This window comes from Peromyscus leucopus, chromosome 7 (genome assembly GCF_004664715.2).
Source record: "Peromyscus leucopus breed LL Stock chromosome 7, UCI_PerLeu_2.1, whole genome shotgun sequence".
NCBI lineage: Eukaryota > Metazoa > Chordata > Mammalia > Rodentia > Cricetidae > Peromyscus > Peromyscus leucopus.
The window spans coordinates 15437377-15451787 of NC_051069.1; the positions used below are offsets into that span (position 1 = coordinate 15437377).

Below are 14411 nucleotides of genomic sequence, written 5' to 3' on the forward strand. Positions count from 1 at the left end.
CATTGGTTTTTCATTCTTTTCTTGGTGCTGCTGGGGGCCCAGGGCCTCATACACTGCATACTAAGGCAAGTGTGTTCTACCACTGAGCCCCACCCACGCCCTTAAGAATGCCCTCTATCAGTCATGGTAACAGTTTTTAGCAGAGGTGGAGGGACCAACAGCCACACTACACGGAGTGAGACCTGCTAGGGAGGGCAGCGTTAGTCCCTGGCACCTGGCGGGGAGGTGGCCTGAGACTGGAAGCTAGTGCCCTCAAAGAGCTTAGGCAGTGAATTATTGTTTCTGCTGGGTTTCTTCTTTCTCTCTCTCCCGCCCTCTCTCTGTGTTGGTTGGTTGGTATTAATGTTATTTTGTTTTGTTTGAGACAGAGTCTCACGTAGTTCAGACTGGCCTCAAACTTCTGTGTAGGCAGTGATGATCTTGGACCTCTGATCATCTTGCCTCTACTTCCCGAGTACCTTGATTACAGGAATGGGTCACCACACCCAGTTTAGGCTGTGCTTGGAATCTAACTGAGGGCTTTGTGCACGTTAGGCAAGCACTTTTACCAACTGGGCTGTATCCTCACCTTCTGTGTTCCATGTTTTTAAATTTATCATTTTATGTGTATGAATGTTTGTCTGAATGTATCTGTGCACCACGGGTGTGCCTGGTGACCAAGGAGGCCAGAAGAGGGCGTCAGATATCCCTGGAACTGGAGCTGTAGATGGTTTTGAGTTGCCATGGGGTGCTGGGAATTGAATCTGATCTGGCAGGGCAGCCAGTGCTCTTAACCACTGAGCCATCTCTCCAGGCCCTTTGTATTTGAGAGGAGATCTCACTATCTAGCCGAGGCTAGTCTGGAACTTTAATCCTCCTGATTTAGCCTCCCAAGTGCTAGGATTGCAGATGTGCAGCAACACTACGTAAGACTTTAGTGAAGAATCAAAAGAGAAAAATGTTTCTCTTAAAGGAAGACTCCAAATGTCATCACACTCTGGTGGCTGGCAGGCAGGGTGGGGATGGCGTTCTGGAAGTTCCAAATAGCTGCTCCAGTGGGTCATCCCAGGGGCTTGTCAGGCAGAAGGAAAGCGCTACAGGCACCTGGTACCTCCTGGCCTCTCCAGCTAAGTGCAGACCTGTGCGGAAGCCATCACTATTACAGACAGGAAAGACAGTTTGTTTTCAAAAGTTCCCATTGGGTCTCCTGTAAAATAAGCAAGAGTAGGTAATGTTGAGGTAGAAGAGCTGAGAGAAAGAGGCAGGAAAAATTAAGGGGGTGAGGACAGAAGGGATCTATGCCCCCAAAATAAGGGAGGGAAACACTGGGGACTGCTTGGGGCTATCACACCGGGCATCCTTTGAGCATCCTAAGGAGGCATCTGAGCCTCTGAGATGTTCCTGGTCCACTCCCTGGGGAAGTGCTTAGCAGCCACTGGACAAAACCCTCTCTGACCTTCCCAGAGGAGCCCCAAGCTGGGGGTGGGAGGGAGCATGGGCTGCCTGGGCAGCATCAACAGCAGGGTCCACGTCAGCCCTCCACCCTCAGGGGCCTTCTGCCTAATGGGATTGGACAGCCCTTCCCCCTCAGTGCTTTGCTGGCTGAGAAGGAGGCCAGCCTGGCAGGTCAGGTGGTAGGGATGCTTGGGGACACTCACTGAACCCTGTCAAAGCAGGGCTGTTTGGTGCCTGAGGTCAGGAAGTGGGAGGGGACTCTGCCTCCTCACTGATTCCCCACTCACATCCCAGGAACTCCGTGAGGCCCTGACCTGTCTGTCTGTTGTGTCCCGGGAATGGGGGGCTCTAGGCAAAAGAACCAGTCTGGAGCTCAGGCAAAGATGGGTAAGGGAGGAAGGCCGAGCCCCACCCCATCTCTGTCAGCTGAGCTACTGGATTTTTCTGTCCATCCATGTGCTCCTCTGCATCCCCCAATACCATCCTCATTCTTGGTTCCATGCCCTTCACAGGGAGCGGCTAATTCAGCCAAACTGGAGCTGTCTTCTGCACAGGCCCTAGAGGTAGGCACTCAAGCTCCAGCTCTCCCATTCTGTTTCCACTCTTATTTTATATATAATATATAATATATAATATAATATAATATAATATAATATAATATAATATAATATAATATAATATAAATATATTATATATAAATCACATGCTCCAGGACTGGCGCACCCATCTGATAGGAAACGAAGACCACAAAGGGAGCCATTTGCCTCCAACATTTCCCTTGTAACGGAGCCTAACCACCTCCTCTCCAAATAGGCCATCCTCCTGCTCCTTCTCCCTCTCTCCTTCCTTCCTTCCCTTGCAGGACATAGGAAATGCACAAAGGTGATGAAAAAGAGTTTTTCTGGCCCCAATTCTTCTTACTCCCTGACCCCACCCCGAGCAAGTGTAGATTTAAGGAAAAATGAGAAGAATCCCCAGAATTGAGGAGGGATTCTGAGGGAAGAATATCCCAGGACAGGGGAGATCAAAATACACAGCCTGTTCCTCCTGCCCCATAGCATACACATCAAGTTCTCTGGCTCTACAAGGCACAGGGTTCCAGAAAAATTAGTGGCACCTCTGGACCCCACCTCAGGAGCCTCCAGTCTGCTTTTCCTGCCTCCCACCCACCCAGGCAGCTCAGGCCCAGCTCCCAGTGGGAAGAGGAACGCAGAAATAACAAGTGGCTTTCTAAGGCCAGCTGTTTCCCAGGGCGGGGGTGGGGAGGGTGGCCAGGGTTTGGAATGTGCAGGATCTCCCTTTCTCCCAACAGCCAGATGGTCCCTCCTCAGACACTGGAAGCCCTAGGCAGGCCCTGGGGACATCTGGGGCATATTCACTTGTCCAGCTGAGCTCCTGACAGTGCCTATTGACCCAGCTGACGCTCAGCTCAGCACTGGGGGCGGGGGAGGGGGGGGAGCTTCTGTCCTCTGTCCCTCAGAGCTGAGGTTGCGACAGGGCTGGGGAGCTGGGGGGCCTACAGTCCTGCCTCTAATCCCGTGACTGCAAGGCATTGCTATTCCCAGAGTTTGTGTGAGGTGTGGGGAGGCCACTGGCCCGGGTCCAGGAGTGTAGCACTGCTGAGGCTGCCTCTGCCTCCCTCAGCAAGACCTGCGCCTGCATTTCTGGAACCATGGATGTAGGTCTGCATGTGAGCTCAGCCATAGCTTTGTTTCTGTCTCTGTGTGTTTGGCATTTCAAATGATAGCGAGGTACTATGAATTGATACTATGAATTCCTATGGAGAAAGGTGGCCATTGATGTGCCTCACCCTCCTGTCTCAGCTTCAGAGTGGGGGCCACATCCCTCTGAGAAGCCTGGGGCAGCAACTTGGCCTCTGGAGCTAGAGTCCTTCCAGATCTCCTTCATGAACTAAGACTGTATATCCTTTCCCATATATCCTGAGGCTTATACACTGCTCCAAGGGCCGGCCTTTGGGAAAATGGGAGGTCAGGTCCCAGGCGGTGTCCTTGGCTCAGTATGGTACTGGGTGAGTAGAGATGGGAGGACACGGACATAGAGCTCCAGGATAGACATTTTTGAATGCCCTGAAGGTACAAAGTGGCAGCAATTCTCTCTCTCTCAGATGAAAGTATTTGAAAAGCTGATCTTGAGCTTCCTTTAGGCCTGTGTCACTAGAAAAGCTCTCCGGAGCCCCATCCCCGCCTGCTCCAGCTCCCAGACTAGTCCGCTGCTTCACAGGCATCTTGGCAACAGGATGTCCTGGGGGACATCAATTCAACGCTTGGGAGAAGCCCTTCCCAGAGCCTCAGACTCCCATGCCCTTCCTGTACTGGGTGTCCCATGCGGGCCTACTCCTCAGACACCTGTGTAAGAATTTCAGGCCCCTGTTTCAGACAGCTGGCCAATATAGCTATCACAGTAAACTGTCTAAAGACATGATGCCCCCTTTCCTTGTCCTTTCCTAAGCTTCACCCATCCTGTCAGCCTGTCTTCTCCACTCATCCCTCCTCCTTTTCCTTAATTCTTCTTACTGAAACTTTTCATCTGCTCCATTTCCAGAGAAAATGATTTTCTCCCTACATTTGAAAACAACATTTTATTGTACTCAGGCTATATGTCAGGCCTATATACACTGCCTTATCACCAACAGACTAACTGTGCAGTCCAAGCACTGGGCCAAGGAACAGAACCATGGCTTCAGCAGTTCCCTCTGTCCTACAGGACACTGTTCCACACTGGCCCACAATGGCTAGGCCAAAGGCTTCAGAAAATTCATTCTTTCTGACTTGGCTCCTCCTGTATCAGACCCACGGTAATAGGCCCGAGAATCATTAAGGCAAGAGACTGCTGGAAATCACCTCAGTCTAGGGACCTTTGGGGGACTAGGTATGAGGAGAAGAAACCCTCAAAGATCCCCCTTTCCTGAAACCCAGCTTGCTGCTCAGTCACGGGCCAGAGTGAGAAGGAAGGAGAGGCTTGGGACACTGGATGGACATGGAGTGTGCAGTGTGGGATGGTGGAGAGGAGTGTTCTAAAGGGCTTGCCACTTGCCACTAAGCTGAGGTATGCAGAGCAAGAGCCTGGCTGGGCTCCCAGGTCTGTCCAGCCTTGCTCCTCCCCAACACACACTAGGGCGGGAATGGTGGCAGTCAGTGGGACTCTTGGATCCCCAGAGACTAAAGGCAGATGTACATCTGTCATCTCCCTCTGGGACTAACCTCCTCAGCTTCCCCAGCTTTTCCTGGGTTATGAGCAGGGCCACTTCACCTATTTTTCCAAGGCAAGAAGAGATGTATGAGTATGGAAAATAATTTAATAAAGAACAATGAACTGCATTCTTTATATACACCCAGCCTCCGGCAAGGTTCCACTTTGTCCTAAGGAGGCAGAATGATTAGAAATCACCAACATTCTCTGACTTTAGAAATAATGCCTGCCAGGCCGATCTCTGTGAGTTCGAGGCCAGCCTGGTCTACAAAGTGAGTTCCAGGAAAGGTGTAAAACTATACAGAGAAACCCATCTTGAAAAACAAAAAAACAAAAAACAAAAAAAAAAAAAAGAAAAGAAAAGAAAAGAAAAGAAAGAAAGAAAGAAAGAAAGAAAGAAAGAAAGAAAGAAAGAAAGAAAGAAAGAAAGAAAGAACGCCTGTGCAGGGTGGGGGGTCCTGGAATTCTCACATGTACCCCACCCCTACAAAGGATATGACATTCATGCATGAAGGATTGTCTTAAAGTACTGGAAAGGATGGCAGGTGTGCACTCCCAGAAGACTAGAGAATTCTGGAGGGCTGAGTGCATCCTGTAGGGTAGGTAGTCCCTGAGGGGTACTGGAGTGTCCCATTCCAGTGCAAGAAGGGAGTAGGTTGGAATAGAGGCTCCCAGGAAGGGTTGGCCAAGGTACAGCAGCTGCCTGGTAGCAGGGAAGGAACAGAGGTGCCCTGAAGAGGCGTGGTGTCCTCTTTGCAGAGCAATATACACACAGTGTGATGATGTCCTGAAGCCGACAGGCTTAGGCCAGCAGTCACCTCCTAACGAAGTCATAGTAAAGTAGTTCTCCCAGAGTTCAGTACACCTGGCACAGTACATGGGCCCCCAGAGCCTCCAGGGGTGGAGAACATTCAGAGGAACACTGGGAACTAGGATGTGGACATCTTGCGGGGTTCGTCCAGGAAGGCCCCAGGTGCACAGGTGTGAACCTGGGTTGGTACACAGCTTCTCTCTAGACTTGTGTTCTATCCACTAGGCCTTCTGCTGTCACTGTAGTGTGCAAGCTAGGAGAGATGAAAGGGAAAAGTCAGGCTTGGGTCTTCGGCAAGAGAGGCAGAACCCCGTTATGGGCTGTCAGACCCCAGGGCAGGACTCACAGCTCCGAACAGACTCCGACAGCCCCTCTTTGTCCAGAGTCTCTGCTTCCCAGTGAGATTCCCTTATCTGTGGGATGGAAAGGAGGCCAAGGGGTAAGGCAGACAGCTCGACTCGGAAGCCACAGTGCATCCACAACCACGAGGAGGAAGGACCCACAACTCTGCCCAGGGTGGTCCACGTATGCCCACCTTGATCTGCTCTTTCAGGTACTCAGCTCGAGCCATGAGGTTCTGAACCTGCCAAGAGAAGGCATGCCTAGCAGTGTGTGGGCTTCAAACCGAGTGCCCCCTCACCCCTGACGCTCAGAGAGCCCTCCGCCCTGTCTCTGACCCTCTGTTTGCTCCCCGGGCTGCAGGAGCCCAGCAGGCTTTTGGTGTATCCAGTGACCTGAAGTCCTGCCTCACTGACTTCACAATTCTGAGGCTGGCCTCTGGTCTTGGAATACCCAAGAGCAGGGGAACTCCATATGTAATCTAAAGAGGTCCCAGAGAAGAGACATGAACTGTGTAAAAGGAGCGGACCACACGCACTCTGACTCCCATCGCATTGAGTACCTCAGTGTGAAGGAGCTCCCGCCTTCGGCCTGGGGCTTCTGCTGTAGAGAGAGGGGAGTTGGTGAGGACAGGACAGCGGGGGGTGGGGGTGGGGTGGGGTGTGTGTGTTTGCAGGGGTGCTGCAGCCTTACCTGCCAACAGCAGTAGGAGCTCCCCGAGGCTGTGCTGGTACAGGTCCAGGGCATCCTGCTCCTTGCCAGCTTCCTCCTCCTACGGCCAGAGGGGCAACGCATTATTCCACGTTGTGCCTTGGTTCCCTTCCGGTCCCACCTGGCTCCTCCCAGTGAGCACAAACCTTGGCCATGGCAGCTGAGGCCACTTCCAGGGCAGCAAGGAGGCGAGGCTTGTCCCGGGCCATCTCTGATGGGAGAGGAAAGGCTCACAGTGAGGGGGGCAGCCTGTTGTTTTGTTCACCGAAAGCCCACCTCAGTCTCCCTGTCAAGACAAAGTGGGGTCACCAGGACTCGTACATGGACCAGGAACTGCAGCCTACCTCGCAGCAGGCCTTGGACAGATGTGTCCTGCCTTAGCAGGGCCTGATTGGAGGAGGAGACGATGGCTTTGAGCTCCTCCGCCCGGGACACATACTGCCCTACCTGTAAGGGAATAAGGGGCTGAGGGTTGTCCCGCTGGCCAGCACCCCCCCTCCAAGTTTGCCTCCGGTCCTCAGTGACTGCCTGGCACAAACCAGGTCAGACATTAAACAAGCCCTATGCTGTGAGAGAGGAGTTTCTACATCTGTCAGAGGCTTGTCCTCTCCCTCCATGTCCATCCACTTCCTCCTGGGGAGACCACCCTACCTTGGCCTTAATTGCCTCCTTCCGCTGGGCATCCACTTCGTCTGCGGGAGGGGAAGAGCTCCTATGAGGGGTCTGTATGGGAACCCCTGGCCCACAGTCAGCCCTCTGCACTCCTCAGACACGAGCCCCAGGTTTATCTTCTGCACTGTCTCCCCTAAGGTGCTGAATGGGGAGCACGACCCCATTCCTGCCCCTTCTGTACCCAGGTTAGAGGAAGGGTCTGGGCCTCACAGTGCAGGGCAGGTACAAAGAAGTCCAGAGCCTTGCAGTAGAGGGACAGGGCTGCAGCAGGGTCCCCCTCCTGGTCCTTCTTCACAGCCTCCACCACAAGGGCTGTCTGGGGGGACAGGAGGAGCAGCAGTCAGACCCAACTTCCTAATGCCACACCAACCAGCATCATCACTCAGAACTCCACCTGCCTCGTGGCCACCGGCTCAGCTCCCGTGGGCCGGCTCCCCACCAGCGCGGGCAAGTGAGACCCAGCTCACCCCATCCCCACTGGTCTGCTTACTGCTCTCGCCAGGCTTTCCCCACTGGGCATGTGCTCCAGATCCACCCAGGGGTGGGCGAAGAAGTCCTGGAAGGAGATCCGACGGCTGGGATCCCGTTCTAGGAGTCGCTGCAGCAGGTCACGGCAGTCTAGGGAGAGCTGGGGCCGAAGGGGGAGCTGCAGAGGAACAGAGCAGGGCCACATCCCACTGGGCTCCAGCATCTGAGTCCAAAGCCCGAGGCCCTTTAGGAACTCCCATAAGGGGCACACATTTGTCGGTGGGTTATCTGAGACCTGGGGAGCATGTGGCAGGTCCTGGTGATGAACAGGAAGACAGCCAAACATCCTGGGAATTTGCCTCCAGCCCTGGACTATGGGAAGACTGGGCCTGGCTCCATCATGGCCTTTTCCCCATAGGTCATTTATTGCCTGCATGGCTGATCTGGATCCCCAGGAACGGACCAGAGTCTAGGCTCCCACTGCAGAGCATGCCCCAGGACCATGAAAGGCCTGGAGCCTAGACTGCAGTCTGTAGTGGTGTAATAAAAACCTTAGGGCCTTGAACCCCTCATTCCCCAGTGGATGCCAAGACCCTCCCTGCGAGACGCACCTCAATAACTCGATTGCTGCGGATCTTTTCTTCCAGCTCTGAGAACGATCTGGAGGCAAAGGGGGGCTTCCCAAAGAGGGCTTCTGCAGGAGAAGGCGGGGGGAGAGGGGGGCTGGAAGGAAACAGGGTTAAGTCTTGCCTCGCCCACCCCTGGGACGGGAACCAAAATTCCTCAGAGTAGAGCCCTGGGTCCCTCAGTTCTCATTAGAACCCAGGAGGGGCCGGGAGAAGCCTTGCCCAAATGCAGAACAATCGGGGTGGAGAGCAAGGGGACAAAGGTCTCACCATACAGGATGACCCCCACGGACCAGAGGTCCACACGGGCGTCGTACTGCCGCCGGCACACCATCTCGGGAGCCATGTAGAGTGGGGAGCCCCGAAGCACGTGTTTCTCGTCCCACGGAGACATGTGCTGTGCAAAGCCAAAGTCTGCAGGCAAGAGGCCAGGCACAGGGTTCAAATCCCAGCTGCTACTGAGACTCCAGTCAGAGCTCCTCCCAACCCTAGGCTCCCCTGGATTGCTCCTGCCTCCTCCCCTGGGCCACTGGCCCACAGCACTCGGCCTCTATCACCCTCTGGGGTGGAAACCCCCTCGTGGCACACAGCCCCTCAAGCACCTTCTCCTAAGAAGCCTGTCTCAAAACACAATGTGCATTGCGAGCCCCCCTGCCTCTCCCCCCAGGATTAAGCTATGTCATGTGCTCTGGCCTCCAAACTCAACCCATTCTTTTTCAAATCTTATCAGAGGCCACAACCACCCTTCCACTGCCATATTCTCCTCAGCTGTCCAGACTGAGCCCCAATCCTAATGACAGATTAAGTTGGGTCCCTGCTCACAGACTGATGCTGGATGCTGGTCACATACTGGCATTATTTCCAGACTGAGCCCCAACTCTGACCCAGCGTGATCCCTAACTCCACCCACAACACTACAGGACTCAAGTGTGTGCAGCCTGAGAACGGGAGCTACCTTTTGGTGATGGGCTCAGCCCTGTATCCCCTGACCTGTCACCAATGACTTCACAGAGAGCCCCCTGGGGACTAGGGTGCTGAGGGAGCCCAGCAAGGAGCCCTTTACCCCTTCTGAACCATCGCCCTGCCGTCCCAGACCCAGACCTGCCAGTTTCAGATGGGGCTTCTCCAAAGAGCTTAGCAGAATGTTCTGTGGCTTCAGATCCAGATGAGAGATGTTTCGTTCATGCAGGAACTTCAGGGCACTAGCTGGGGAGCCCACCCCATGAAAATGAATCAGAGCCTAGTTCCCACCTGCCTCTGCCCGCCCCAGGCTCCCATCTACCCTCCCCCAGCTGCATTACTGCAGTTTTGTCCTGGCTGGTCTACAGAATACACAGAAGCACCAGACTCCTGTCACTTTTAAAGACACGTGCCACCACCACCACCACCTGGAACTCTGCCACTTCTGAGAGTTTCCCCAAATGCCTGCTCTTTGCACCCTTCCTAAGACCCCGCCCCCTTCCTTCCAGGAGCCTCCGGAAAAGCCCAAGCCCTTTAGGATTTTTGCATTCTTCCTCACGAAAGCACTTGGGTTCCACCTACTGGGCCCTGGAAGATTCTACAAGGTTCTTACATCATGCTCCACATGTGGAAGCCGAACTCCCCCACAGATGCTAGGGACACAAACACGGGAGACTGCAAAGCGTTAGGGTAGGGGAGAAAAGAACACGGGGTGTGCCGTTGGCTTTTACCCAGCTGCTGCAGGAAAACTCGAGCCACCTTCTCAGGCAGGATCCTGCGGGTGTGGATGAAGCGAGACAGGTCGCCCCCTGCGCAGAACTCCATGATGAGGTAGATATTGTCATTGTCCCACTGTGGTTGGAAGTAAAGAGGCAGCTGTAGGCAGCACCCCTTCTCCAGCCTCCTTTGGAGGGAGCCCCGCCCCAGGCTCACACCTGGAAGTCTTTCAGCTGCACAATATGGGGGTGCCGAATGCCCTTGAGGATCTCAATCTCAGTCAGGAGGTTTTCCACAGATGCCTTGTTGAGACTTTTCTTGGCCACGCATTTTATGGCTACCACCTCCCGAGTATCCTTCTGTGGGACAGGAAATTTGGGTCTCTATCTTGAGGGGACCTGCCCCATGGGCTCGAGGGGGCTCTGGATCCCTCTGCAACCTCCCCCCTGCCTGGGTCTATCCACTCTTCACAAGCCTCCAAGTCTCCCAGCTTCCCCTTATCAAATCAATGAGGCATCCGTATTCTGGAATCCTGGCTTCCCAACCCAGCAAGTGTTCTCTAAACCACAGCAGTACATTCTAGAGTGGCCAGAAAACGGCACGTCACTGGCCACTGTGCCTTCTAACTAACTGGTCCTGCCTCCTGGGAGTCTGGTCTCAGACTCCTCCCAGCCCCGAAGGCGACTTCCAAGGGGAGCCGGTTCTTCAGCCACTGACACCGAGGTTCCCTCAGGTCTTCGCCCACCCTTCCAGAGCAAACTGGCGTGTGTTTGTTTTTAAACCTAAGAGGGGCAGTCGGCTCCAGCCTCTTCCACCCGCCTGAGGCCAGGCGGCCGCCTCGCTCCTGCTCCGGCCGGCCTGTCACCCAGCCGGGCTTGCTGGGGGTTGGCTGGCACAGGAGCCGGGTGCCCGGCGCCAGGACACCTCGGGCACGGCCCGCCCACACCCACCTTGGCGTAGGCCTTGTACACCGTGGCGTACGTGCCACTGCCCAGGCGCTCGGTAAGGATGAAACCGTCCAGCCGAGGAAGCCCCCAGCCGGGCCCAGCCATCCCTCGCCCGCCGCCAGGTGCTTCCTGGATCGGGGCGCAGGTTCCGGCCAGAAGCGAAAGTGGGGGCGCTCGAGGGGCGGCGGGGCGGGACTTCGCACGGCCCGAGCGCCGCCCGCCGGAAGCGGAGCCCGACCCCGCCCCTCCGAAGCTCCTCCCCGCCTGCCGCGCGGGCATGGTGACACCTTCTGCCAAGGACTGCCAGGGCTGCTTTCAGACACCGAGGCTTCAGTGGGCGTAGCGGAAGTGGGTCGAGGACTGAGGACACTATCACATGGGGAACCCTCTCTCGGCACACCGCATCCTAGAGACCACCCACGTCGGGGGCGGGATGAAGAGCCTGGCGTTCTGCTAAGACCAGAAACAGTGGGATGGGGAGAGATCCCTGGGTCCCACTGGGTGAAGGAGAACCGACTCCGGCAAGTTGTTCTCTGATCACCACACACACTCTGGCACACACACAATAGGATATAAAAAAAAAAAATACTGGTTTTCGAGACAAGGGTTTCTCTGTGTAGCCCTGGCTGTCCTGGAACTCACTCTGTGGACCAGGTTGGCCGGGAACTCAGAGATCTGCCTGCCTTTGCCTCCGAGTGGCTGGAACTAAAGGTGCACCACCATGCCTGGCTAAGAATAATTTTTTAAAATGCCTATGGAAGAGCCAAGTTACCATTGGCAGAGTCCTCCCTTCTGCCTTTCTTGAAGAGGTTCCTCCTCGGAGCTGAGTGGCTTAACATTCTCTCACAGTCCAGCTGCCAAGGATCTTAATTGTCACCTCACCTATCTTAGTAGGCCCTCAGCCCAAACTTCAGTAGGCCACAGTCCTCCCAAGTCCACCAGAGACATCAGGACCAGCGCTGTCCGAAAATCTTATTTTTATTTAAGCACAAAAATCGAGACATGACATATACATTTGTACATGGAGGAAAATACCAGAAAGTTTACAAAACCCTGGTGGCTGTCATCACCATTCAGTGGCTCTAGGGATAAATGGGCTGACAGCATGAGGGTAGCCTCAGGAGGGCCCAGTTCCCGGAGGCAGGAGGCTGGCCATCTTGGTGATCTCCTGCAGCACTGGCACAACACTGGGTCCAGGTTTCAATAGTGACCCAAGTGCCACGGCAGTGACACACCTGTGGAGTCCCCAGGACAAGTGGGAAGGGCCTTGAGTCCACTGTGAGTGTGGGAGGAACCCTCCGGAAGATGGCTCAGCAGTCCTGCCTGCAGGACCCAGCTCTGGACTCACTTCCTCCAGCCACCCTAAGAGTTGTAAGAGGTGAGCATTGCTGAAGATGGGGCAGGAGAAAGGCTGAGGCAGAGGGGCAGAGTCAAAACAAACAGATCAAATGACACCTACCCTCTCAGAAGACTGCCAGAGGCTGGGCAGGACAAGGACTGTCTTCAGTCCCTGGCAATCCCCAAGTCCCAACCAGCCCCACTCAGAAGTCTGAAGAGAAGGGCTCATGAAGGCCCCCAGAGGGCACAGGGTGCTATTATACCGTGGGACAGAGCAGGCATGGAGGGTCATGACTACTGTGAGGAACACCCAGAGACCACGTGAAGGCAACGTGAGGAGCATCTGCACACCCACCAGAACACAGCTCACCCAAGTGGAGCCCTGGGAAGGCTTATGAAGCCTAAGCATGAAAGGTGAGCCCGTGGAGGCCCAGTACAGGTCGAGCCTGCAGAGGGAGGAGTGGAGTCCAGGATGCCTATGGAAAATTCCTGGTCCAGTGAGCCCAGGCCTGCCAAGGATCCTGAGTGGGGGACGTGAATCCACACGCACGTGAGTGCGTTTGTTTTCAAGGCAATCGGCCCCACTGCTTCCAGACAAAATCCTACCGTCAGAAAATCCACCGTCAGAAAAGAAAAGACAGCTTTGTTATTTTTCCTTTTCCCTTGTCCCTGTCCCTTCCTCCCTTCCCTTACGTGGAAGGGAAAGCTGACTACTGAGGAAGGAGCAGGGACAAGACAAAATCCCTGCCACGTCTGTGCTGGGCAGAACCACTGTGTAAGGCACCCACGGAAAGTGCAGCTCAGAAGGCAGGTGACAGAAGAGGCTGGGGTGAGGGAAGGAGAGTCGGGAAGACTAGTTCCCCTGGAAGGTTCCTCGGGCGGCGGACGAAGCAGCACTGCGGAAGGTCCTGTTGCTGAAGATGCCCTGGGAAAACTCTTCCTGAGCCTGCTGGAAGCTGGCTCCTGTTCGGCGGTAGAAGGCATGAACCTAGGGAACAAGGCCGGGGTGAGAAGAGCCCAGAGCAATCCGAGCCATCAGGGTATGCTCCCAAAAGGGCCCCCAAGAGTTGCAACCCTGCCTGGCTGCTCACCCGGAGCCTCAGACAAAGATGTTAGGCTACTGAGGACTTCAGGGACAAGGAATGTTTAGACATCCACTCAAGAGAGATGGACCTCTTCCTTGTGTTTGTTGTTGGTTCATGTCCTACTTACCCGCTGCAGGAGGAAGAGTGAGAGCCCAGCACAGAGGGTAAAGAAGCCAGCCACTACCATCATGATGATGGACACAGCTAAGGGCCCATCGTGCAGTGTAGACAGGGCTGCAAGCCAACCACTGCGAAGGGAGAAACCAGAGGTGAGAGTGAGACTCCGAAGTCATAAGGGCACTTTCCCAGATGGCTGTGTCCTGGCCACCACCTGGGCATCTCCCTGCAGCGCAGGCGCCTTGTGGTTTAATGACCTTCCTCTGAAAGACCAGGCTGTGAGCACGGATAGGCCCACACTGCTCCAGTGTGACCTCCCCTGAAGTCTCAGAGGTGGAGTCACATGGAAATCTGCTGGCCCAGTGAGGTCTAGAAAGGAGGTATGGCAGCTGCCTGGTCAGGGTCACCCGAAGGCTCGGTGTTTGTTGCTGATTGAGGGTGGGGACAGGAAAGACATTGGCTCTGCGGAGAGGACTCTGGGGAGAAGAGTACTGGCCAGCCTGCGGCCTTTACCTTGTCGCCTCAGCTTCCACCATCAGGCCCTCTGCCTTTAGTGATGATGTCATCCCCCCCGGCCTCAGTGTCCTTAGCTGCCTGACTTCAAAACTTACAACAAAGCTACAATCATCAAAAGCAGTGTGGGAACAGCATGAAGACAGTAACACCATAGGCTTCAGAGTCCAGATACACCGAATGGTTTATTTTTTTTCTGTGCATCATTGTGTCTATGTGAGGCTGTCAGATCCTCTGAAACTGGAGTTATAGACAGTTGTGAGCTGCCATGTGGCTGTTGGGAATTGAACCCGGGTCCTCTGGAAAAGCAGCCAGTGCTCTTAACCACTGAGCCATCTCAGCCCTAGTCTCCCCCCCCACCCTTTTTTTTTAATCATTGGACCTTCATACCATGTCCTGGCATATGTGTCCCCTAACCCAATAAATAAATAAATGGAACAAAAAAATTTTTAACACCCCAAAG

The 14411-nt window shown here is 54.6% G+C and overlaps 2 protein-coding genes across 4 annotated transcripts in view; both read right to left on the reverse strand.

The window, feature by feature from the left end:
• Positions 1–4730: 4730 nt before the first annotated feature.
• Positions 4731–11124, reverse strand: Ulk3 (unc-51 like kinase 3). Of its 2 annotated transcripts, none has more exons than XM_028865080.2 (16): positions 10899–11124; positions 10167–10307; positions 9963–10083; positions 9373–9477; positions 8542–8685; positions 8257–8339; positions 7668–7823; positions 7388–7493; positions 7157–7197; positions 6850–6952; positions 6652–6716; positions 6488–6566; positions 6357–6394; positions 5991–6038; positions 5802–5868; positions 4731–5708 (listed from the first exon to the last, which is right to left on the reverse strand). In XM_028865080.2, exons 1-16 carry the CDS (start codon positions 10998–11000, stop codon positions 5692–5694), a joined length of 1416 nt encoding a protein of 471 aa, XP_028720913.1. In that variant the 5' UTR covers positions 11001–11124; the 3' UTR covers positions 4731–5691. The 2 variants fall into 2 exon arrangements, with proteins under 2 accessions (XP_028720913.1, XP_028720912.1); XM_028865079.2 differs by having other exon boundaries at positions 6357–6397; positions 10899–11122.
• Positions 11125–11855: 731 nt separating this feature from the next.
• The window catches only part of Scamp2 (secretory carrier membrane protein 2), a 28577-nt gene continuing 26021 nt past the window's right edge, over positions 11856–14411 (reverse strand). For both annotated transcript variants that reach the window (XM_028865090.2, XM_028865088.2), the window contains 2 exons: positions 13446–13566; positions 11856–13221 (listed from right to left, as the gene is read on the reverse strand). In XM_028865090.2, coding sequence (XP_028720923.1) covers positions 13087–13221; positions 13446–13566 — 256 coding nt within the window. In that variant the 3' untranslated portion in view covers positions 11856–13086. The remainder of the gene's footprint in view (positions 13222–13445; positions 13567–14411) is intronic.

Excerpts from the sequence above, each read along its gene's own strand:
- Ulk3 (XM_028865079.2), bottom strand. The coding sequence starts at position 11,000 with ATGGCTGGGCCCGGCTGGGGGCTTCCTCGGCTGGACGGTTTCATCCTT. Across the intron at positions 6,953-7,156 it reads AGGAGGCAATTAAGGCCAAG|GTAGGGCAGTATGTGTCCCG; the intron begins GTAGGGTGGTCT and ends ATTCCCTTACAG. Across the intron at positions 6,398-6,487 it reads GCTCCTACTGCTGTTGGCAG|CAGAAGCCCCAGGCCGAAGG; the intron begins GTAAGGCTGCAG and ends CTCTCTCTACAG.